Source organism: Perognathus longimembris, chromosome 13, assembly GCF_023159225.1.
Source record: "Perognathus longimembris pacificus isolate PPM17 chromosome 13, ASM2315922v1, whole genome shotgun sequence".
In the NCBI taxonomy this organism is placed as follows: domain Eukaryota; kingdom Metazoa; phylum Chordata; class Mammalia; order Rodentia; family Heteromyidae; genus Perognathus; species Perognathus longimembris.
Genome location: NC_063173.1, coordinates 6,802,738 through 6,827,185, shown reverse-complemented (window position 1 = coordinate 6,827,185; position 24,448 = coordinate 6,802,738). Strand labels below are relative to the sequence as shown.

The 24,448-nt window shown below is 38.6% G+C and overlaps 1 protein-coding gene across 11 annotated transcripts in view; it reads left to right on the top strand.

Moving 5' to 3' along the window:
* Nucleotides 1–24,448, top strand: part of Dlg2 (discs large MAGUK scaffold protein 2) — a 1,704,707-nt gene that overhangs the window by 1,203,061 nt on the left and 477,198 nt on the right. For all 11 annotated transcript variants that reach the window (XM_048360010.1, XM_048360014.1, XM_048360019.1 and 8 more), the window contains one exon: nt 9,053–9,177. In XM_048360010.1, coding sequence (XP_048215967.1) covers nt 9,053–9,177 — 125 coding nt within the window. The remainder of the gene's footprint in view (nt 1–9,052; nt 9,178–24,448) is intronic.

Here is a 24,448-nt window from a genome sequence, read left to right as displayed (position 1 = left end):
GCGTTTCTCCAGCATCATCATACTCTGTGTGGCTCTATCACCCAAATTCGCTGGTACCTGTGGCGGAGCTCGAGGGCTCCATTCTCACTCTGTCCTCTCTGGAGTTTCATTTCCTGTGTATTCTCCTTGTCTTTCATGGATTCACTCTTCCTTTCCAGGCTCTTCTTTTCCATGGCCCACAAACATGGATGAGGCTCCTCCCTTCCATTCTCCAAAGTATTGTCTCTTTGTCATCATCAGGTACTACCACAAACCTCCCCAAGCCCAAAACCCTCCCACACGAAAAACAGCCATAATAATCCACCTTCACTGTGCCTCCTCTTCTCCCTCTTACAAATTCTATGTTCAACATTAATCTGACCTTCTTTCCTCCTCTTTCTACCAATTGATGAAGTTCATCCTTTCTACCATCTCTCATCTAGTGAAAAGATTTTCCTCTAAAGATTTACTTAATCCCAACAATGTCTCTGAATGACTACTTTACTCAGAAGCTTCCGGGGGGAGAGGGGGGGAAGTCCCATAGAATTATTACACGGACATCATAAATCAAGCTCTTTGATGTTGTAGTAAGTGAAAACAGTCATCTCATTACTGAATTGATCAAGATTTATTCCAAAATAAACAGATTATTAGATGGCATGGGTTTTTTTTTGTCTCTTTTTGTAAGGAAAATTAGAGGAGAAAAATCTTTGTCAACTGCAAGCAATGTAGTTAACAATATTTACATTATTCTCTTTCTGTTCTGCAGTAGCCATAGGTCTGCCTAGATCCTTCTTTTCATGCAGCAATGCATGATACCAAAAAAAAAATATGAAAAAGAACTTAAGTAATATCTGAAAGACTTAAATGTTTTTATTTCCTGATTAGCTGTCACTTCAGATTTACTGTCAAAAATAAAATGATGTCTAGGACAGTTTAGAATATTACTCACCAGTCAATAGACCTCTCTGTTCAATGATCTTTTTTTTTCTTCTAGCATGTGACAGTACTAGTTCATCATATTGATTATCTTTTTAAAACAACTTTTGATAGTTCATTCTACTTGCACAATGTGTTGCTTAAAATTATATTTCTCTATATTCTATTACATGTTTGGGCTAGCTGTCAAGCTGTGGACCAGTACTTTTCAGTGTGAGTGCATATCGGAAAGTTTCAGGCTGAAGACTGAGTTTAATTTTATATTTTAAAACAATATACATTTAGCATGCAATATATTCTACATTAAGTAAAAACAAAGCACTGTCTTTGCTGGAAGAGACTTGAAGAAGATAAGCTTATGTAGTGATAGATCATGGTTGTTGGTGAGAGGAATAAACCTATGTTTGTAATGAAAGATATGAATAGAAAGTATGGGGATTGGTCAGATAATAATTACAACTCCAGTACTTACCAAAAAAAGGATATGGTGTTAAAACTTTAAAAACACAGAGTCTTACTGTATCTAGCTTTTATTTACCCAATCTTACTACTGACCACCTTCCTATATTTTCCACATATTGACTATTTCTAGTTTAATTGTGCCAAAAGGAGTAACATAAAATAGCAGTGTGGGTTAAAATATATTAACCCATCCTTTGGGATGAGGAAATAAAGGCATGAGTTAATCCACTGTTTGAAGTCAATTCTTCCTTGCATGGAGCCCTTGAATGATGTCCTTTATCAGACATAGCTTGACTGATAGTCATCTGTATTTCATGCTGGTACACTTGTCATTTGCTTTCATCTGGCTAATAATGCGGCAAAGTAGGTGTCATTATCTCCATTTTACAGAGAAGGAAACTATATTCAAAGTTAAATTAGCTCAAAATCACACAGATGGCAATTATATAGCCTGTACTCAAATCCAAGTCTAAATGTTCCAAATCCATTCTTGCCCACTAAGACATACTACTTCATTAGAAAGCTGGGAGCAAATGAGTGAGGGGCCGGTCAATACTGGGACTTGAACTCATGGCCTAGGTACTGCCCCTGAGCTTTTTTGTTCAGGGTTAGCACATTATCACTTTTGGATTTGGGGGTACTTAATTGCAGGTAGAAGTCTCACCACCTGGGCTGGTTTTGAACCATGATCCTCAGATCTCAGCCTCTGAAGTAGCTAGGATCACAGGCGTGAGCCACCTGTGCCCAGCTTACTTCATTAGAAAGTTTTCATGCTGGGGAGTAGGACCTATATGTGATCCCCAAAATAAGGAGGTTACAGAAGGAGGATCTCAAGTTTGAGGCCAGCCTGGGCTACATAGTAAGACCCTGTCTGAAAAAAGAAAAACAGAGGTCGGTACCAGGTAGTCAGGTGTCCCACACCTGAAATCCTAGCTGTTCAGGAGGAGGCTGAGCTCTGGGGATTGGGGTTCTGAGCCAGTCCAAGCTGGAAAGTGTGTGAAACTCTTACCCTAATTCGCTACAAAACAAAACAAAACAGAAGTGGGGCTGTGGCTCAAGTGATAGAATGCTAGCTCTGAGCCCAAAAAGCTTAGCAACAGCACATAAGCCTTGAGTTCAAGCCCCAGGATAGGCACAAAAGAAAAAAAGGAAAAAGAAAAAAAAACACTGTTGGCTTAGTCCTATAATCCTAGCTATTCAGAAGACTGAGATCGGAGGATCTCAGTTTGAAATCAGCCCATTCAGGAAAGTCCCAAGAGACTCTTAGAGCCAATTAATCACAGAAAAAGCTGGAAGTGGTGCTGTGGCCTAAGTGGTAGAGCACTAGCCTTCAGCAAAAGAGCTCAGGGACAGTGCCCAGGCCTAGACTTCAATCCTTGAGGTTGGCATATGTATGTATGTATGTATGTATGTATGTATGTATGTATGTATGTATGTATGTATATATACACATATATACATATATATTCATGATACTGATAGAAATCATTTAGATTCTTTACAAAAATGAAAATGTAACTTCTAGTTATCATGTTTATTCCCTTGCTGTCAAATGAGTTTTGACTTTAGAAACATCAGTGTGATATGATGGAAAGAGAAACTGGTATTTGAAGCTTGGCACTTCTGCTTCAAGGCAAAATTCCACTCAGATGGTCTAGCTTTATATATTTAGATAAATTTAAAAGTAAGCCTTTTATTTCTGTTTTTAATACAAATAAAATTATCTGCCAAATATTGGATGGTAAGGGACCTATACAGGCTGTTTAGCATATTATAAGAATACTATTTCCCTTGTTATACTTTTACAATTTCTCTTCATGGATGGACATGGTAATACATAATTCTACTCCTAGCTATTTGGACAGGAAAATTACGAACTTGAGGCTAGCCTGGGCAATTGAGTGAGACTATGCTTCAAAATAAAATCATCTAAAATAACAGGAAGTCAATTAATGGTAAAGCAGTTTTGAGGCCTTGGGATTCAATCCCCAGCTATTATTAATGCAACTTGTAAAAAGGTTTTGAATTGTTCAAATAAGCCATTTTTCTTCAAATATTTCTCATAGCAATCATAGCACAACCAAAATTGTATGTACTGTTTTTCTGTTACATTTATTAATGAATATTTTCATTGGTTTAAGTACCATCAGAGGGGCTGGGGATATGGCCTAGTGGCAAGAGTGCTCGCCTCGTATACGTGAAGCCCTGGGTTTGATTCCCCAGCACCACATATATAGAAAACAGCCAGAAGTGGCGCTGTGGCTCAAGTTGTAGAGTGCTAGCCTTGAGCAAAAAGAAGCCAGGGATAGTGCTCAGGCCCTGAGTTCAAGCCCCAGGACTGGCCAAAAAAAAAAAACAAAAAGAACCAAGTACCATCATAATCATTACAAAATAGTCCTATGTTCAAATAGATATACCACAGTCTTCTTAACTTCTCTTTTGTGTGGGTATTTGTCTTCAATTGTAAGGTTTTGATTTTTTTAACATTAGAAAAAAATGCTGCAATAAGCATTTGAACACAGAACTTTGCCCAAAAGTATGGCTATTTAAGATAGATTTTTAGAACAGAATTATTAGAAATAGTATACTCAACATGTTTTAAATTTGTAAAAACTCAAGAAAATGTTTTGTGAGAAGATCATTTAAAACATGGGGTTGTGACATCACTATTTATCCCTCCCCTTCCATTGTGTCCACTTCTGGGGAATGACCTTATAATGCAAAAGGAGCGTTCCTGAGATGTTCTGTTTATACTTTCAATAAGAAATTAAATGGCCAAGTGATGTTCCTTTGTGCTGATTCTTTCTGTGAAAGGAGAAGGTATGAACTACACGAAACAGGAAGTGACATTTGGCTAGACAGTGGACTTGTATGTTGGGGGAGATGAGGCAAATATGGAGAATTCGTTCATGCCAGCCACATTGTTCAGTGGTGGAATCTGCCCAAGAACACAAGAGTCGGCTCGGAACTGTGCACAGGTGCTGCCCTTTCCAGCCAGCCCCGTGCCTCTTAAGTTTCCATGGACTGGAACCAAGTTTCAATATCCAGTTAATTGGCTACAGTTTTCAGGATTGAAGGGTGTCAGCCAGAGGTCTGCCTGTTCCCATGGAGAGATGGCTGCTCAGCAGAGGAGCTGGGCTGTGCCCGGCAGCTGCCAGCTAGCTCTCTCCTGGCTGTCACAGGACTCCAGTGACTGCCCTGAAGAACAGCAGGGAACAATTTCATGACTGCTTTTTTTCAGTCCTCCATGCCATGGAATGCTTGCTGCTAGCTGGCAGCAAAAGCTTGGAGAGAAGGGTGAGGGAAGGGAGAAAAACACTTCACATCATTTTCCTAGCTGAATTTTGGATCAACTTCGCCTAAACAAGAGCCACTTGCTAAACCCAGCTGGCAGACTGGTTTTAATAGGGCTACAAAAGCTTCCAGGAATTCTTGAAACCAGAAACAAAGGGCAAGTTCTATGGTGTTTACATCGACTTCTTTCCATTGCGGATTTCCTGATCTGTTCTGTGGTGGCCTTTGAGTAGGTTTGGGGTCTGGGTAATGTATAGCAGGAAATGTTGAAGCCACCACGTCCTCCATACGGTCATCAATTCTCAAAGCTGTGGTCACATGTTCCTTTGTTGTTGTCAGAGTTGTTATTTCAGAGATTTGTTGAATCACAGTAAGTTTTAACAATGCAACAATGGTCTGATTCCCCTGCTATAATATCTAAAACCATTCCTTTTTCACTGTTGCAAAAAAAGTTTTCCTAATACTAGCCCAAGTCCCAAAAGAGCCCTCTCAAGTCATCCTGTCTAATGTCTCAAGAGATGTGTGGGTCCTTCAAGTCCAGTGAGCAGCCAGAATACCTCGTGCACGAAGGGCACTCCATCCCTTCCCAAACCACGCATGCCCAGTTTGGAAGCTCTCTTCTTACAGCCACACAGGGCTCTATGTTATTCCCTAACACATTGTGTGTTTCCCTTGTGTCCTTTCTGAGTCTTCCCTTCAGGCCACAGACAATTCGGGAAGTTTGTGTATTTATTGATTTATCCAATGTGTATTGGCAATACTCTGTGGAAGACTGGCATCAAAGAAATAGGGAAACTGTTACAAATTAGAGAAAGAGCTACAGAATATCAGTAGTGAAATGAGACCTACTCAGAGAGTCAAGATGCTCCTTTAACATTATCTGGAACGAACTGATTTTTTATACCTTCTTAATAATATGACTCAGCATAACTAAGTGATATTTATTCCTGGGAGACAAGGATTGTCTGACATATGCAAGTCAATAAATGTGATGAGCCACAGTAATGGATGGAAGATAAAAATCATCTGATTATCCCATTAGATGTAAATAAAATAACAAGGTTTATCAATCTCTAATGATAAAAAAGAAACTATTTTTGTGCTAGTACTGAGAGTTGAGCACAGGGATCTGGCATTAAACTTCACCTTTGTCACTCAAGGTTGTCGCTGCCACTTGAACCACAGCTTCACTTTTGGCGGATTAATTGGAGTAATAGTCTTAGAGTCTTTCCTGCTTAGACTGGGTTCAAGGCATGACCTCAGTTCTCAGTCTCTTGAGTAGCTAAGATTACAGATAGTAGGCCACTGGTGCCTAGAAAAACATTATTACAGACTTTTGACAAACTAGGTATAGAAGTAATGTATTTAAACATACGACAACAAATGAGAAGTACATAGATAGAATTTGTCACACTCCGTGGGGACAAGCTGCCAACTCTTACCAGGCCTGCTGAATGTAGTACTAGAGATCAAAACCAAAGCAATTAGGCAAGAGAAGGAATTTAAAGACATCCAACTTAGAAAAGAAGTTCAATTGTTGGCATTTGCAGATAACATGACCTAATATTTTGAAAACACTACAGATTCCACTAGAAATGTGTTATGAATGATAATCAAATTCAGGAAAGTTGAAGAATGCGAAATCAACTTGCAAAAATTAGTGGTGCTTCTCTGTACCAACAAGGAAATAGAGAGAATAAATCCATTTACAATATGGCTACAGAATAATTAAAGAGGTGAAAGATTTGTATATTGGTAAAATAAATGCATTAATAAAAGAATTTGAACAAGACACAAATTAATGGAAAATCATCTTGTGGTCATTATGGAGTTAAAGAACTATGAAAATGTCCATAACTACGGAATTTTGGATCAATTGCACAACAGGATGAATACAACTCCTTAGTCCTGTGTATTAAACTATAGGAAAGAGTAATTTCTACTGATTTCATCACAAGGAAAACATTTAATATTTGAAGAGATCGATATGATAACTAGTTTAATCTTTCCAAGATGTTTTTTAAAGTCATACCACCACTTTGTAGTCTATAGTTTGTCAATATATAATACAAATTAATTTTTAAGAATGTAGAAAACCAAGGCCACTTGAACCATATCTTAGAACATGTGGGAAGACTGGACTAGTTGAATGAGAGACAGGAAAATTTTAGTAGAGGAAACAGCACGAGTAAAAGCCAAGAGAGGGCTGCAGTGTTGTTTCAGCAGAAAAGAGCCAACAATTGTGCACCAAAGCCTCAACCCTCTCCAAACCCGACTATTTCAGAAGAACCTACTGAGGTGTCCCCCACTATGTGATTCCTTTCCTCCTTACCCCCACTGAGAAACCACAATCCCTGAGGATGTAACTCTGCTAACGCCAAGGTCCCATTGCTGATAATATTGAGCTTCATTCAAATGATATTAATAATACTCATCTTCCCATTATTTTTTTTCCTACGAACTTTGGACCTCAGAGAATTATCTTCTAAATCATTTATGTGCTGTCTCCATGTATGTTCACTTGACAGTGTTCTTCAAGGTCATATGCACATAAAATGTGTTCAGCACCAGAGACTAGACTACCAATGCCTTTCTACTATACCTGGGACTCTCTCTAGGCAGAAGCCATCTGGTCTACACTCTCTCATAGTTTTAGATTAGTATCAAATAGCAGAAATCCCAAATAGATTCCTATTCTCTGTTCTCATGTTTTTCAGGATTAACATGCATCCCCTCAGGAAGCATATCCCATTCTCCTTCTTGCTTCATATGTCTCAGACCTGTTAGATGCTTTGCCACCTCAGTGGCCTTACAAGAACTCTTTCATCTCTGTTACTCTGTTCCACCATCTACAACACTGTGGGGCTGTCCCTGTGTCTTGTCTTCTCCTTAGTGATTCTGCAATTCTCTTTTGTTGCCTGCTGTCCTGCCAGTCACTGCCAACAGCTCCGGGCTTGATTAGTGTCATGAAGCTAGTATCTAAGGAATATTAAACAAACTAAGGATTACATGATTGCTAATACATAGCACCTCTGCTCAAAGAATTTTGGAAATTTTCCACAAAACAAGAAGAATTACAGATGTCGAGAATACAGATATTTTAGTTCACATTTTAGTTGCTCCAGATAAATTTCTTATTTCAAAATCAGTGTACAATGTAGAAAGTTGCCCTTCAATTTATGTTGTTAATCCAGTCAATAAAGTTTACCGTGATACTTACAGTGATACAATTATTATCAAGTTATGGCTGACTTTATCCTGCTATTGAACTTTTCAGACTAATTGAGTGTGCTGATTAATTTCTCTGGATTAACTATTCAATTATTAGATTTTCTCTCTTTTTTACCCAAGAGTAGAGATTAATCATATAATCATAAAATGAGTAAGCTATTCTTGTTGTTAAAGTATAGAGAGAAATTAAGTATCTAGCACCGAGAAATGATTTAGACAAATGAAAACATGGAACCTTAATAAAATGTTACTTAGTCATTTGAAATGGACATAGAAAAGACTGACTATCTGTACGGAGAAAGCCTAAAACCTAACACGAATTGGGGAAAATATCAGAACACAATTATGGGAATATAATGTAGTCATGGAGGTGGGATTAAAAGACAATCATAAATGTGTTATGTAGGATGGCGTGTGAGTTTTGAGAGAAGTCTTCATTATGCTTTACATAAAAATTTTCAGAAAGATATATATTGGACATAAATTATTTTAACCTACAGACATGTGAAAGATTTATTAGCTATAAACTACAATTCACATGGAGCAGCATGTCTCCATATCTGTTGGCATTGCCAGCTGAAGCTGGTTTGTTGTTGAGGTTTCTCTCTCACACATGTGCTAGAGCTTCCTTGCTTTTTAAGGCCAATGTATGTAATATAGAACACACATGTTTGATGACCAACCCCTATTAGAACACCAAACCTAGAAAACACAAAGCAAAAACACTCACATTTCACTATTCTCAGGAATGAAATTCACATTATTTTTCTTTCCACTATTGTTGGAGGACTGAATGACTTACATCGGGCTCTCTCAGGCCTGTGCATTTTGAATATTGCATCATTGGACACATCCATTTCCTAATGCGTAATGTTCCTTTTCATTGCTGTACAGAGGAGTCATCTTTTAAAAGGAAAAAAAATGTATAGCTCCTTGAATTGTGGCAAAGGAATTGGGACAAAGGCATGCTTTGTGGGTTTCTTTTCCTGACCTTCCTGTATCAGCTGACTGTGCATTTTATGGCTTTGCATGCCCGATTCTTATCACCTGATTTCTATTTGTGCGGTAACATGATCACACAGAGTGCAAGAGGAACTTGGTTTTCAGTGACAGTCACATTACTAATGTCTGCTTATTGTTTCCACAGGGGAATTCTGGCCTGGGGTTCAGTATTGCTGGAGGGACAGATAACCCCCACATTGGTGATGACCCTGGCATATTTATTACGAAGATTATTCCAGGAGGCGCTGCAGCCGAGGATGGCAGACTCAGGTAACATCTGAGATGCTGGAATTATTTGAAAAAAGAAATAATAGATCTGAAACATTACAGTGATTTGGAAAACTGATCTGCTACCTCCATGAGAGGCATCCGTGCCTTTGGAGAATTTTCTGTAAAAATCCTGTCCTTGCAAGAGAAAGAAGTCAATGCAAGCTTTCTTTAATGATTTTGCACATGTCTTATTATGTCCAGAATTTTGACTACTATTAATTCACATCTGTTGACAGCTACCAAATGCAATATTGTCCCACATACTAGAAAGATAGGCTAAAATGTGGGGTTTTTCATTACCATGGGAGTTAAGTGTAATTGGAAAGAATAATAATATGAATTAATGAGCAAATAATATAATATATAAAATTAGTACACTATCAGCAACATTAAACAATGATGCAGGGCTTACACACTGTATGTGGATATAGCAAGAAGCATTTACCAGGCTTTTTTGTCGATGTTTAGAGGCAGTCTCTGTCACAGAAATAATTTCACAGGAAGATTCCAGTATGTGTCTTAAAACATGATTAAATTTTACTAACCCTGCAAATCTGCAGTAGGAACCAGGGAGACAGCAAGTTGTCCCATAGAGAAGAGGGAAAACAAGGTGAATTTGCGAAAGTCTCCCTGTTAATTGCTAGTTAATAATAAAAGCAAAGCTAACAAGCTCAAAATCCTAGGGAGATCTCCCTGTAGAGAGTGACTTGTCCAAATACCATTAAAATACACTGCTACTAGGTTGTAAATGCCCTCAGGTCAAGCAGATAATTTATATCTGTTACAAATCTATTGCCTTTTATCAATATAGACATAGATAGCTCAATACATTCTGGAATAAGTAAGTAGAGGAGAGGAAGAAAGGATCCATTAAAGTTCCTCATGACTCCGGCTAAACACTGTCGGGACGACTAAGAAGGATTTACATTGGATATCTTATAGTAAGGGAGAAAGAGGACGTATCTCTGAAGACACTGACAGATGGAAACAAAAGTCCAAGGAGAAGGCTGAGTTTTAGACAATAGAAAGTCACGTAGAAAACTCAACAGGAATAAGAAGGATTCTTCTACAGGGACTTCACAGGATTCTTGTTGAAGGCAGGCCAAGGGAATATGAAGAAACTGAGCAGATACCAAGAGTGAGAAAGTTTTGCTAAACTGATTTAGATGGGATTCTTGCAAAACACTGAGCTGTATGAGACAAAGACAAAGTCTGTGATCAAGATCAAATTGAGACTCAGCGAATCCTGACTCCAGCTTGGTGGAGGGGACCATCCACAGCAGATTCTGTAACCTCACTGAGGAATGTGATCTGTGTGGTAGCAATGTTAATCTGTGTTTTCCTTAAGTGTGAGTAAGCTAGTCGTGTGTTCCTTTGGAAATAACCAACCATGCTTCTTTCCTAGTTGTCTTGGTGCACTGATTGCTTTTGACAGCTTGTAGAGAAGAGTGACATTTTTCAATCACATTTGCATATTGTAACAACAAGGAAAGATGCTTCCATAGGAAACACATGCTTTATGACAATCATTGCTTTAGTGGAATTGTCTATAATACTTTCAGTGAAGAAAGACCACTTTGAAAAGAGGTTTGAAATGGCTGCTAAGCAATTCTGCAGGACACAGGAAGGTACTGTTTTGCAATATCAAATCCTAAAGCAGCTCCATTTAAAAATTTTATCAATACACACATTAGGGAATGGTTCATAAAATGGTGGTCTATACTCATCATTTCTAACCATTCATTCTCCCTGCATGTGAGCTATAGGTCTGAGCTGGCACAGACTTTGCCACGTGGCTAGTCTGCAGTTAAGAATGAAAAGTGACACCTCTGAGAGTGACATCATTCTTTGCCTACCAGCATGAAAGGCACTCTACTGTCTTCAAAGATTCAGTGGCTGTTCTGGTAGCTTCATTGGGTAGTTGTCAAGAAAATAACCACAGTGAGAGCTAAAGTTTCTCGGAATTTTATTATTACTGTTCTACTGAGGCAGGATAGCTTTTATTCTAGCCTCTCCCCATTGGCCTTCATTCTGATTTCCAGGATCCAGGGAAATCACCTATGACTCTGTGTGTACACATTGCATCTAGGATTGTACAGGGCACAATCAGAAAATCTCTGTACAGGGGTCCCAAGGGGAGCAACAAAGTACTTGTCTTCCCCGGTCTCCTTGTAGGGTTGGCCTTTGCGAAGGTAGCTATTAGGTCTCCACCTCGTTTTGGTAGAGCTTAGCTCCTGCTACTGTGCCTCCCACTTCTTCCTCCCCACTGTTTTCCGTCATGTACTAAATGTCCAGGGACATAGAAGAGCTCAAGAATAATGATTAGGGCCTGGTGCAGCCGCTCTTACCTGGAATCACAGGGAGGTAAGAAGTCAGGATTGTCACTTGAGGCCAGCTTGAGCAGAACAGTGAGGCCTACCTCCACTAATAAACCAGGTATAGTCATTTTGTATGGGGCACCAGGATAGGACAATCCTATTTTTAGGCCAGTCCCAAGCACAAACATAAATGTTTCTCTAAAATGCAACTGAAGTATGAAGGGCTGAGCATGCCGCTTAAGTGGGTAAGGATCTGGGAAAGGATCTGCCTAGCAAGCAGAAGGCCATGAGTTCAAATCCTAAAGTTGTGAAGAAGAAAAAATAACCAACAATTAAAAATCTGTCAGAGTGACATTAAATATAGATTATGTAGAATTTGCCATTTGGTCTAATGCAAGGCAAACAAACAGACCAACAGGTAGAATAAATTATAATGAATATAAGACTAAAGAGGACCATGAAAGGGAAAAGGAAGGGGATAGGAAAGATGCAGGGTGAATAATTTTAAAGTAAATTGCAACGATGTATGAATATGGCATAAAGAATTTCAATGAAATCATTTGACCAAGGGGATTGAGCTGCAAGGAAAGAGAAAGCTATAGAGTTTTTCTGATCAAAATATAATGCATGCACATTTGAAAGACCATGGTGAAAATCTTTGGTACAAATAATATATACTGAAGAGAACAAATGACAGGAAAGTAAGACAGGCTCGGAAGGGAAGGGCTCCAGTGAGAGGTGGGAGAGCTACCGGAGTAAATGAAAATGAGTATTCATAGGGAACATATTTGCGTCTTTGCAAATAGAACACATCTGTTGAGATCCTTTTAAGGACAGGGAGTGGGGGCTGGGAATATGGCCTAGTGGTAGAGTGCTTGCCTTGCATACATGAAGCCCTGGGTTCGATTCCTCAGCACCACATAAACAGAAAAACCAGAAGTGGTTCTGTGGCTCAAGAGGTAGAGTGCTAGCCTTGAGCAAAAGAAGCTCAGGGACAATGCTCAGGCCCTGAGTTCAAGCCCCAGGGATGGCAGAAATAAAAAAAAAATAGAGGATGAGTGGGATAGAGGAGAGTGACTCAGGGGGTGGGGTTGATGGGGACACATCGTTTACATGTATAGGAACATCACTATGAATCCTTCTTGTACAACTAACGAATGCTAATGAAAATGTTGCTGTTCATTTATATTTTGTCTGCTAGAAAAAGTCATTACAATTGTGTAGCATTACTTAGTTTCACAAATAAGAAGGTTTTGGAAAGAACGTTAGGTTTTCCTTTCAGGGAAAAGTAGATGCTTTTCCATGCCTTGAAGATGGATGTTTATTTCTGTCTTTGTATCTGAATCTTAAAAAAAAAAAATGCCCTGCATGTAGCTCGAAGCCCGTAGATTGGCAAGGAACACTGATGGGTTGGGGGTGGGGGGGGCGCGCAAGGCTGTCACGTGACCCCTTCCACTCAGCAGTGCAGCACTGGCATTTTACACAACAGTGCATTTATTAAACCCGTCCCCTGCGCAAGAGCTGACTGCAGAAGGCAGTCAAAAGTCCAATTTCCTGACAAGCAACACAATTTAATCTCTTGGCCCTTGAAACAATCATTTTGAGTCTCAGATAGGATAAGAAAAAAAAATTTTGCTTTCTTTATGCCCCACTGCTTCATTTTTTAGTTCTGTACCCGTTCACAGGTAAGAGGGTCTTTGTCCTTATTAATGCCAAGATAACACGCGTGTCATTCCCAACAGTATACTTAAGTGGCAGAGTGCCGGCCAAGCAAGCATTGCGTAGACTGAGGGCTGAGTCGTCTCTCCTCTTGAGAGCTCAAGGGCCACTGTTCCATGGATGCAGTCCTTGAATATCGCCACGGCGTAGGCATTTGGATGGTCTTTTCATAACTCATTCTTTGGTTTCACTAGTGTATAGCTGTTAACTCACTCGTGGTTTAAAAACAGGGACATCAAGAAGAAAGGAGAAGAGGGGATTAAAAAAAAACAAAACAGAATAAAGGCAATGAAAACAAAAGAGACTGGAAAAGGGATGGGCGCTGCCACTCAAGTCTGTAATTCCAGCTGCTTGTGAGGCAGGTAGAGAGATCCGAGTTCAATGCCAGCCGCTGTTTAAAACAGAAAAGGTTTGCAAGAGTCCGTCTCAACCAGCACCTGGGCACAGTGGGTGGAAGCCACCCGGGGAAGCACAGTAGCTGACCACAGGGATGTGTGCCCGCCCTCCTGAGTGGGATCGCGGCCAGCCCAGGCATAAATCAGAAAGAGCCAAGGCAGAAAGGAGCTGGCACCGTGGCTTGAGTGGCAGAGTTGGCTGTCTGGCGAGGATGAGGCCCTGAGTTCAATCCCAAGCACTATCCACATCCCTCAAGACATGGTAACCACCAGAAAATGAAGACATAAACATGGAGAGGCTTAAACCAAAGCTCAACTTGCTTATTTTTTATGTGAAGACAACAAAAAAAATCAAATAATTGAAGCAAGCAATTTGTACGCATCATAGTATGAAACTTTCCCCCCAGTAATTCATTCTGTGCTAGTTTGAGGAAATAAAAGATTTCTAGTCGGTGGACGAGCATGGGGAAATGGTAACTTCTTAGAACCCCCTGCAAATTTAGCTTCCGTGAGTCTGAGGGATTATTGCTCATGAAACCCTCGTGGGTCCCCATGTCAGGCTTTCCGGTTGCTTTCCCGTTCCGCTGTAACCACACTGATGGTGGCATGCAAAGGGTTAAGATCATGCCGAGCTTGCCATTCCAAGGCAGAAACTTTCAGTGCCTTTGAAGTTGAGTGAATTTTAGTTTCATTGTTGTCTTAAGGCCAAAGCAAGGTACAAGCCCAGCTACTCCTCTGAACAAGACCGTCATGAAAAATTGGATTCCATTATCTAAGACAGATGACACCATAGAAAGGTACATAGCTGGGAACTTGTGGGCTCATTCTTGTAGATTATTTCCTTTCATCGCTGCCTACACAGAAAGAATGGAATTGAGGGACAACACGCTTTCTTTTGGTCTGTTCTTGCTCATATTATCAGCCTTAAATGTGTTGACATCCTTCTTGGACAGGAAAAAATATCTCTTAGCAAATGATTCTATGATTACTGCCAGTGGAAACTCCCCAACTTCGGACTTGGCAAGAAACTTTCTAAGGAAGAAAATAATTTCAGCCATACATCTGGTAGACATCAGGTAATACCAGCTTGCTTTCAGAGCTAGAAAACAGTCTTCCTATTTGGATTAACTGCTGTGTCTTCTGATATGGGCCATATCCTCTGATAAGGGAAAAGCCTCTTTAGTTTGATAAACAGCTTTGTAGCAAACATGCCTTGCTTTTAAATTTTTCCAGAATATTTTCTTAATATTTCTGGGTATCCACGTACTAAAGAATGAAGTTGATCCTCTATCTAACATCAAATAAAAAAACTAAAGTGAAAATGATTTACAGACCTAAATATATGAGCTAAAACTGTACAACTCTTTAAAATTATAGAAGCAAATCTTCATTGGACTAGTCAATGGTTCTTTTGCATAACACCAAAAGCACAAGCCACAAGACAAACAGTAGATAACCCAGGCTTTATCCAAGAATTCTTCTGCTTTCAAAATATTGCCATCAAGCTACTTAAAAAACAACAGAAAAGTTAAAAGGCAATGCCAAAAGTAGGAGAAAATACAACTAACATACTAGATAAATGACCATTATCCTGAGTCTATGAAGAGCTACAATGACTCAGCAATAAGAAGACAATATGATTTGAAAGTACTCATAGCATTTTTATATTAGTTTTATATTGCTTCTATATGATATAGTAATAAGGTGCCGCATACTTGTAGCTTCCGTAACAAGTTTACTCTTTTATATTTCTGGAAGTAAGAAGTCCAGTATCAAATTCATGAGGGTAAATTGAAGGAGGGTAAATTGAAAGTGGCTTGGCCACTTGGGAAAGTAAGTCTGACAGTCCTTCATTTAAAATAATTGCATGGCCGACATTTCTATTCCCAGGACATACCCAAGTGAAATAAAACATATGTAATGCAAAAATCTTATGAAATTGATGTTCATAGAGGAAGCATTAATGAGTGGAAGAAAATTCACCAGTGAATGAATCCACAAATTGTGGCGTGTCTATACAATATTATATATTCATAAAAGTGAGTTAAATATTTATCAATCCTACAGCACTGATGAACCATGACAATGTTATACTAAGTTAAGGAAGACAGATGCAAGGTTCTATGTAGTATTATTTTACTTCTATGAAGTGTTTCAGCAGAGAAATCCCTATAGATATAAAATGCATGTGATATTTTGCAAGAGAGATGAAAATGTTCTGAAGTTAGATGCTTCTGATATTTTTAAAAGCCCACTGTTTCATATGAATGGCAAGCCATTCTTTTCCAGCACAAAATATTTCTATTTACAAATCTGAGAGATTGCTTCTTTGGTTTTAGAAAGCTCATAATTTTATGTGGTTGTCCATACTTTGTTGAAGTTCTTTAATCAAGTTCATGAGTCTGTTTACTAAGTAGAAAACACCTCTGGTAGCGTTCCCTTTTGGCATTATTTGTTTTCTTGATAATGCCATTCTAACTGGAGTAAGGTGGAATGTCACTGTGGTTTTAATTTCCATTTCTTTTATGTCCAGAGGTGTTGAACATTTCTTCATGTGTCTATTGGCTATTCTTATTTCCTCTCCAGAGAAGTCTCTTTTTAATTCTTTAGTCCAGTTTAGTTAATGGGGCAGTTGTTTCTTGGAGGATTTTTTTTTATTGGAGGAGTTAATTTTCTGAGCTCTAGATGTATTTTTGATATGAGGTTCTTTTCTGTTTTATAGCTAGTGAAGATCTTTTCCCAATCTGTGGGCGTTCTATTTATCTTGCGAGCTATGTCCTTTGCCATACACAAGCTCTGCAGTTTAGTGCAGTCCCATTTGTCCAACCTTTCGTTGATTTGTTGTGCTTCTGGGTCTTTATTTAGGAAATTTCTATCTGTGCCAAGGAGCCCGTATGTATTCCCTACCCATTCCTGTAATATTTTCAGGGTACCTGCTCTTACCTCAAGGTCTTTCATCCATTTGGAATTGATTCTGGTGCAGGGTGATATATAAGGAGCTAGCTTTAGCTTTCTAAATGTGTACAGCCAATCATACCAGCACCATTTATTGGAGAGGCTGTCTTTGTCCATCCTATATTTTTTTGGTTCCCTTATCAAATATTAGATGGCCACAGGTCTGTGGGTTCATTTATGGCTCTTTTGTTCTATTTCATTGGTCCTCAGGCCTGTTCTTGTGCCAGTACCAAGCTGTTTTTATTACTATAGCTTTGTAATACAGTTTGAAGTTTGATACTGAAATTCCTCCAGCGCTGTTCTTCCTGCTTAGAATTGGTTTTGCTATTCATGGTCTTCTATTGTTCCATATGAATTTTTGGATTGCTTCTTCTATTTCATTAAAGAATGGGGTTGGGATGCTGATGTACCGGTATTGCATTACATTTGTAGATAGCCTTTGGCAGCACTGCCATTTTCACAATGTTAATCTTCCCAACCAGGAGCATAGAGGTTTTCCACTTCATTAAATCTGCTTTAATTTCCTTTTTTAGGTTTTTAAAGTTTTCATCATAGAGGTCATTCACCTCTTTGGTTAAGTTACTTTCCAGGTATTTTATTTTGGGGGGAGGCTATTGCAAAAGGTGTTGCTTTTCTAATTTCATCCCTGCTCTTCTTTGTTGGCATACAGAAAAGCTACTGGTTTTGTGGCTTAATTTTATACCCTTCTACTTTGCGAAAGTTTTGGATCAGCTCACATAACTTATGAGAGGAGTCTATGGACTTCTTTAAATACAGGACCATGTTATCTGCAAAGAGGGAGAGTTTTACTTCTTCTTTTCCTGTTTGGATCCCTTCTATGTTTGTCTCTTGCTACTACACTGTTGATAGAAATGTAAACTGGTCCAACCACTCCAGAAAGCAATATGGAGGTTCCTCAAGAAAACTAAACATAGAGCTCCCCTATGACCCAGCAATCCCACTCTTGGGCATTTACCCAAATGAACACAAACAAGGCCACCCTAGAGCTACCAGCAAAAATATGTTCATTGCAGTATTATATACCATAGCCAAGATATGAAACCCATACAGATGCCCCTGAGTAGATGAATGGATCAAAAGAATGTGAGATATATATATACACACACAGTGGAATTCTATGCTTTCATCAGAAAGAATGAAATTGTCCCATTTGTAGGGAAATGGAAAGACTTGGAAAAAATCGTATTAAGTGAAGTACGCCAGACCCAAAGAAACATAGGCTCTATGGGTTCCCTCATTTTAATAGCATATGTCTAGGGTAGTCTTAGCAGAGGGTCACAATAGCTTAGTAGGTATGTACATATGCCATATAAAATGATGCTCATCGAAATGAAAGTCAAAGATACAGAAACAAGAGGGGTTTTGTTGTTGTTTTTAATGTACTATGTGAAGTTCTTTTTTTCTTTCTCCCCCCTCCTCCTTTGGGTTATCCTTGGTTGTCACTGTTTTTTATTTTGTTACCTAGTGTCATATATATATGTTTATATATGTTTATCTGATTTGGGGAAGGGAAGGGAAATTTTTAAAAAATGATGAGACAAAGGACAAAGGGTGAACAAATGCAACCACAATACTCAGAAGACAGGAAGTTGAAAATGAACTTTACAACTGGGGGCTGGGGGAGCCAGGGAAGAGGAAAAGTAGAAGAAAAGCTAGAGAGGAGGTAACATTGTTCAGTAAGAAATGCATTCAATAACTTACTTATGTAAAGCCCTCTGTATGTCACCTTAACAATTAAATTATAAAATAGAAAAGAAAGCACCTCTGCTTTGGGGCTCTATGTATCTATGGTAGAAGTTAGAATAAGCAGGAAAAAAATCACACCAGTGTCCCATTTCCTGAGCCTAGCAGCAGGGATCTTATATCCCAGCTGTTAAAAATAACAACACTGCATAAAGCTTCTCAGCAAAACTCAGTTTTCAAAGTTGATAATAAACTTCCGAATACCAAAATCGAGAGACACAGGATAAAAAGACAGACGACTACAAAAGCAATACTTGCAAAACTGTTTGGTGTAAACCAACTGAACAACTCATGGGGGGAGAGGGAAAGGGGGAGTGGGGAGGGGGAATGAGGGAGGAGGTAACAGTACAAGAAATGTAACCCAAGGCCTAACGTATGAAACTGTAACCTCTCTGTATATCAGTTTGACAATAAAAATTTAAGAATAAATAAATAAATAAAATACTGATGGAAAAATAAGTTAGGATTAATTCAGTCTATGCTTTACAACATCCAGTTACCCAGTCGCACAAATACCACACACACCACATCACACACACACACACACACACACACATACACACAGAACAAAATGGAGCAATAATGAGTGTAAAACATGTATTCACTGCCTTACGAATTAAACCGCTCTCTGCACATCACTTTGACAAAAAAATAAACTAAAATATAACATGGATGTGAGGCTTCTGTCCCTTAACACAGGTTCCGTGGGGCCCTAAAATTTCGTATTCAATCCTACATCCTACTATATACCTAAGGAACAATTTCTAGCCTTGTTTGTTGGTTTAGCACTAAACGCCAAGCTCTTATTGAAAGTTAAGCAACGTTGCTCTGCTTCAGTGATAGTAGGAGACCTGGAGTCTTCATCTGCTAACTAGCTCTGAGACAGTGAGGCTACAGAACCTTCTCTACTTTGGCATCATGACATAATTCTATGAAGAGACTTTCGGAATTTTTAGTTTTAAAATCATATTCTAATCATCTGACTATTGTTGACAGCCTGAGAAGTTCAGAACGTTATTATCATAGCTAAGAAATCAACCTCTGGTTTTGACTCAGTCTGTGGTTCTAAGAAGATCCACTTGTCGTAACATTTGCATACCACATAGCTGATTGCAACTTTTCATGCTGTGAAGCCTCTTGTTATTCATTATTTCTCATACTATCTCAAGAAGATAAGTTGTCATTCTAATATTCTGTATTTGACATTTATTATAGCAAATACCTCTTTGGAATCTAGACCCAAACAAAATGATCACATAGGAAAAGTACATGCATTGTCCTGTTCTAATTCAAAGGTAGTCCTAGTTATTTTTCAATAATTGCTTTTCTTAGAAGTTATATTCTTTGTTTAGAAAAGACCAAATAATATTTTGGCTTTGTGCAAATACCAAGTCCCTGAAAATTGCCTTCATAATTAGATGCCGAAATCATACAGGTGCTAAAGCTCCTGTCAAAAACAAAAGACAAAAAATAAAAGCTGTACAGTAGTTCAACTGGAAAACATAGATTTGTTTCTGGTATTATTGTAGTAGGATAAAATAGACTTCACTATAGAAATGGGCTCAATTCTTGCTACAACATAAAGAAGTGGGGATTTATAGCCTAGGAACAGGGTCAAATGCAACTGATAGAAAAATGCTTGGAGGAATCATCAGAAAGAGGAGACTCTTGCTGAACTGACCTGACAGGACTATTGTTGAAGACCTGGGTAATCAAGGTTGATACAAGAGTGCACAGCAATTCTGTCTAAACTGACTTAGCAAGATTCTTGCAAAAATGAACAAAGATGGACACTGAAGCCAAAGTTAAAGCCTAGCTGAAAAGGGACTCGGAGAGGAGAATGTTCATCCGTACTTAAATTTAATTGAGTTCCCAAAATTGCAACCAGGCCAAACCTGGCAGGTTTTTGTTCAAGCTATGACAATAATAGAAGTTACATATAACATATTTTACCCAACAAGGTACCACCATTCTCTTTGAAACACATCAAGTATTCATTTTCCAAAGGGCCAACTTTAGAAAGTCCAGGTAGAAATTAGGATGGATTTCTTACAGTTCTTTATCAAAGTGTTTCAGCACAGGGAGACAACCACCAGGCTACAAAATGTAGTAGCCCCAGTGTTCCCTTCACCCCAAGGGGCCCTGAGTGCAGGCATCGGATACCACAGCTTATATGCCCAAGGCCCACTGACTTCTGCTTCAAATCATGGCCCTTTGATCACTTTTGAGCCTAGGTTTGTAAGGCCTGAACCATTAACCCCTGGGCACATTACCTGGGAGAGAGGTCTATAACATCATGGCAGTCCCTGTGGTGTGAGTGCTAGTATGGATACCAGTGAATCACAAGTGATTACCTCTTCTGAGATGTGTCGAGTGTGCATGCAATGCTTAGTATGAATCCTGTGAACATGTACTAGTAAAAATGACAAGGGAAATAGACTCCTTGAGTTTTAATACCCAGTAAAATTCAGGTTGTTAGCTGGGCTCCAGTGGCTCATGCCTGTAATACTAGCTATTCAGGAAACTGAGATCTGTGGGTGATGATTCAAAGGTAGCCCAGGCAGGAAAGTCAATGAGACGTTTATCCCCAATTAACCACCAGGAATGGAGCTGTGGCTTAAAGTTGAAGAGCACTAGCCTCGAATGAAAACACTCGGGAACAGTGCCCAGGCCCTGATTTTTAAGCCCATGACACCCCCCCCCAAAAATTAAACATTAATAAAATGATTATATATATATATATACATAATTGGTGAATAAATTCTTGCCCTTTTGAGTTTTTGATATTAAGTTTTATGGTGGTAACTCTTGTTTTCATCTCAAAATAATAGAAAATGTTTTCTTTGGCTTTAACGATACCCCCTTTACTTGCTTTAGCTACCAGTTATTTTCTTGATCGATGTCTCCTTTGAACCTGTGTATATCTGAGGAACCTCTTAGTCTCAGAATGCACTCACATATGTATGTCAAATATCCTAGTAGTTTTCACTGGTGTGGTTGCCATGACATCTTCTCCATCATGACATCCACCATCACTCATCCATAGAAGTGCACAACTAATCAGAATTGACACGTATCAGGCCTATTTCCACATGTTTATACAGGCTGAAAGATATTAATTATTAAGCTAGGCAGCAATGGTTCAAACTTATAATCCTAGCTACTCAAAAGGCTGACATCTAGATCTAAGGACCATGGTTGGAAACTGACTCAACCTCCAATTAATCAACAAAATTACAGATGAGGAATATGACTCAAGTATTAGTGAAAAAGCCAAGCCTGAACATAAGCCCCTTAGTTCAAGTCCTGATACCATCACATACTCTAAGAATATAGTTACAAGTGATAAATAAAAATTGAAAACCTGGCTGGGAATATGGCCTAGTGGCAAGAGTGCTTGCCTTGTATACATGAAGCCCTGGGTTCGATTCCCCAGCACCACATATACAGAAAATGGCCAGAAGTGTCTCTGTGGCTCAAGTGGTAGAGTGCTAGCCTTGAGCAAAAAGAAGCCAGGGACAGTGCTCAGGCCCTGAGTCCAAGGTCCACAACTGGCAAAAAAAAAAAAAAAAAAATTGAAAACCAATCTCTTTGACTCTAAAAATCTGTTTTTTCACTGAAGCACATGGTTGCAGTTTATAAACACAGGGCCCTACCAAAATCCATGTCAAAATTAAAAATTGGAGCCAGAGTGTCCTCTATATTGCTTTCAATATAACTGGGAATTTACCCAAATGACCACAAACAAGACCACACTAAAGCCACCAGCACAACCATGTTCACTGGAGCATTGTTTACCATAGCTAGGATGGAATCAACCCAGATGCCCCTCAGTAGATGAATGGATCAAGAGAATGTAGTACATATACCCAAGGGAATTCTATACTTTCATCAGAAAGAATGAAATTGCCCCATTCATAAGGAAATGGAAATCCTTTGAAAAAATTATATTAAACAAAGCAGGCCAAACCCCCAAAAACATAGTCTGTATAGTTTCCTTCACTTGTAATAATTAGTATATGTCTAGGATAGTTCTAGCAGAGGATCGCAATAGCTCAATAGCTATGTGCACATGACTATATAAAATGTTGCTTATCAAAATGAACTCCAAGAAATGGAAACAAAAAGGTTTTTAGTGTACTGTTTTCAGTTTTTTATTTCTTTTTTAACCTTTAATTCTTTGTTGTCACTCTTTTTGATTTCTGTACCCTTTGTCTTATGTATAAGTTTATCTGATTTGGGGAAAGGAAGGAGAACAACAGAAATGATGGGACAAAGGGTGAATAATGGAGCACTGATACTCAGTCACTATGTTGGAAAGGAGAGTGAGGGAGGAAAGTGGGAGAAAATGGAGGGAGTAACACTGCTTTGTAGCTGTAACACCTAAGTTCATCGCCTTTACAATAAAATTTTAGAAGAAATTGAAAACAAAAATACATTGAACTGGCCTGGGGATATAGCCTAGTGGCAAGAGTGCCTGCCTCGGATACACGAGGCCCTAGGTTCGATTCCCCAGCACCACATATACAGAAAACGGCCAGAAGCGGCGCTGTGGCTCAAGTGGCAGAGTGCTAGCCTTGAGCGGGAAGAAGCCAGGGACAGTGCTCAGGCCCTGAGTCCAAGGCCCAGGACTGGCCAAAAAAAAAAAAAAATACATTGAACTATCTCAGCTCCTCAGGAAATGATTGATGTGGACTGGTGGTATATTTACTATACAACCCTGAAAAAAGAAACTGTAGTAAAGATTAAATAGGTTTGTTTTTTAGTCTAATTTATTTCTGTATTTAAAAATGATGCATATTCCTTAAAGAAAATTTGGAAAGCACAAATATTTGTAAATTAAATTAGAATCATTCACATGACTATTACTAAGGGATTTATTGTGCTTATTCATTTCCAGAGCATTTTATGCACTTGAATACTTTACCTGCCTTTTTTATTTAATATTTCCAAAGGCATTTCCCTGTATAAAAATTCTACCCAGTGAAACATTACTTTGAATGGCTGTGAGATTTCATATCATGTGGGTTAAAAGCAGTGAATTTTTATTGAGCATAGGACATTTCAGTTTTTTTATTACACTGTAATATAATCTTTGAGAAAGGATTTCAAAATTGGCCAGCTATTAGAAAATGCAGATTAATTATTCAAAAATTCATTGTTGCTTATTTCTGGGTATTCTTTGTTTTGTTGTGACGGTTGTTGTTGATGATTTTTTTTTTATATCTCAGAGCAGATAATAACTGTAATCCTAGCTATTCAGAATGCTAGGATCAGAAGAAGCCAATCTAGGCAGAATACTCCATAGGAGTACCTCCAAATTACACAGCAAAAAGCCATGCTGGAAGCATGGCTCAAGTGGTAAAGCACCAGCTGTGAGCAAGCAAGTGAGGTTGAGAGGCCCTGGGTTCACTTTCCAGTAGAGAAAGACAAAGACAGAGAAAGTAGGAGAAAGAAAAGAAAAAGAAAAAAATAAGAGATTTCACCAGGTAAAAGGAAATTTTATCTGAGTAAGTAGCAACATTTATATTTATGGCACTCCAACACCTGAGTTAAGACAGCTCACAAGTCACTCTTAGTCTGGTGGCCCAGAATTGAACTAGAAAACACATGCGTATATTTGGCTCAAGTGAATCTTGGCTTTGTAAGATTGGGTCTGGCATTTAGAACACAGGCATTCAACCATAACTTACCATCCAAAAAATGCACCATTAATAATTAAAATTCCATCTAGTTTCTCTTGTATTCCTATTCTCCATTTACTACTTTAATTATTTTAATCTAATTTTCTATCAATTGCTCTATAATAAGGTAAGCCATTTTAAATATAATAATATTTCCTTTCAGAAGATAGTGAATTAAGCAATAAATGATTACCATTTGTTCCATTCTTGTTTGTGTTGAACACTTAATGCTAAATGTCTACATTACAATGTGAAGAAACTCCTTAGTTAAGTAATGACCCAACTATACTCTGTTGTTAAACCACATATATTTGAAAGCTCCATTTGCAGGCATCCTATAGATTATTCTAATATGACCAAAAGCTCATCTTTTTTACGCTCTACTTCTCTAGCATGTATGGAAACATCCCACATGTAGACATAATGTAGTAGAAAG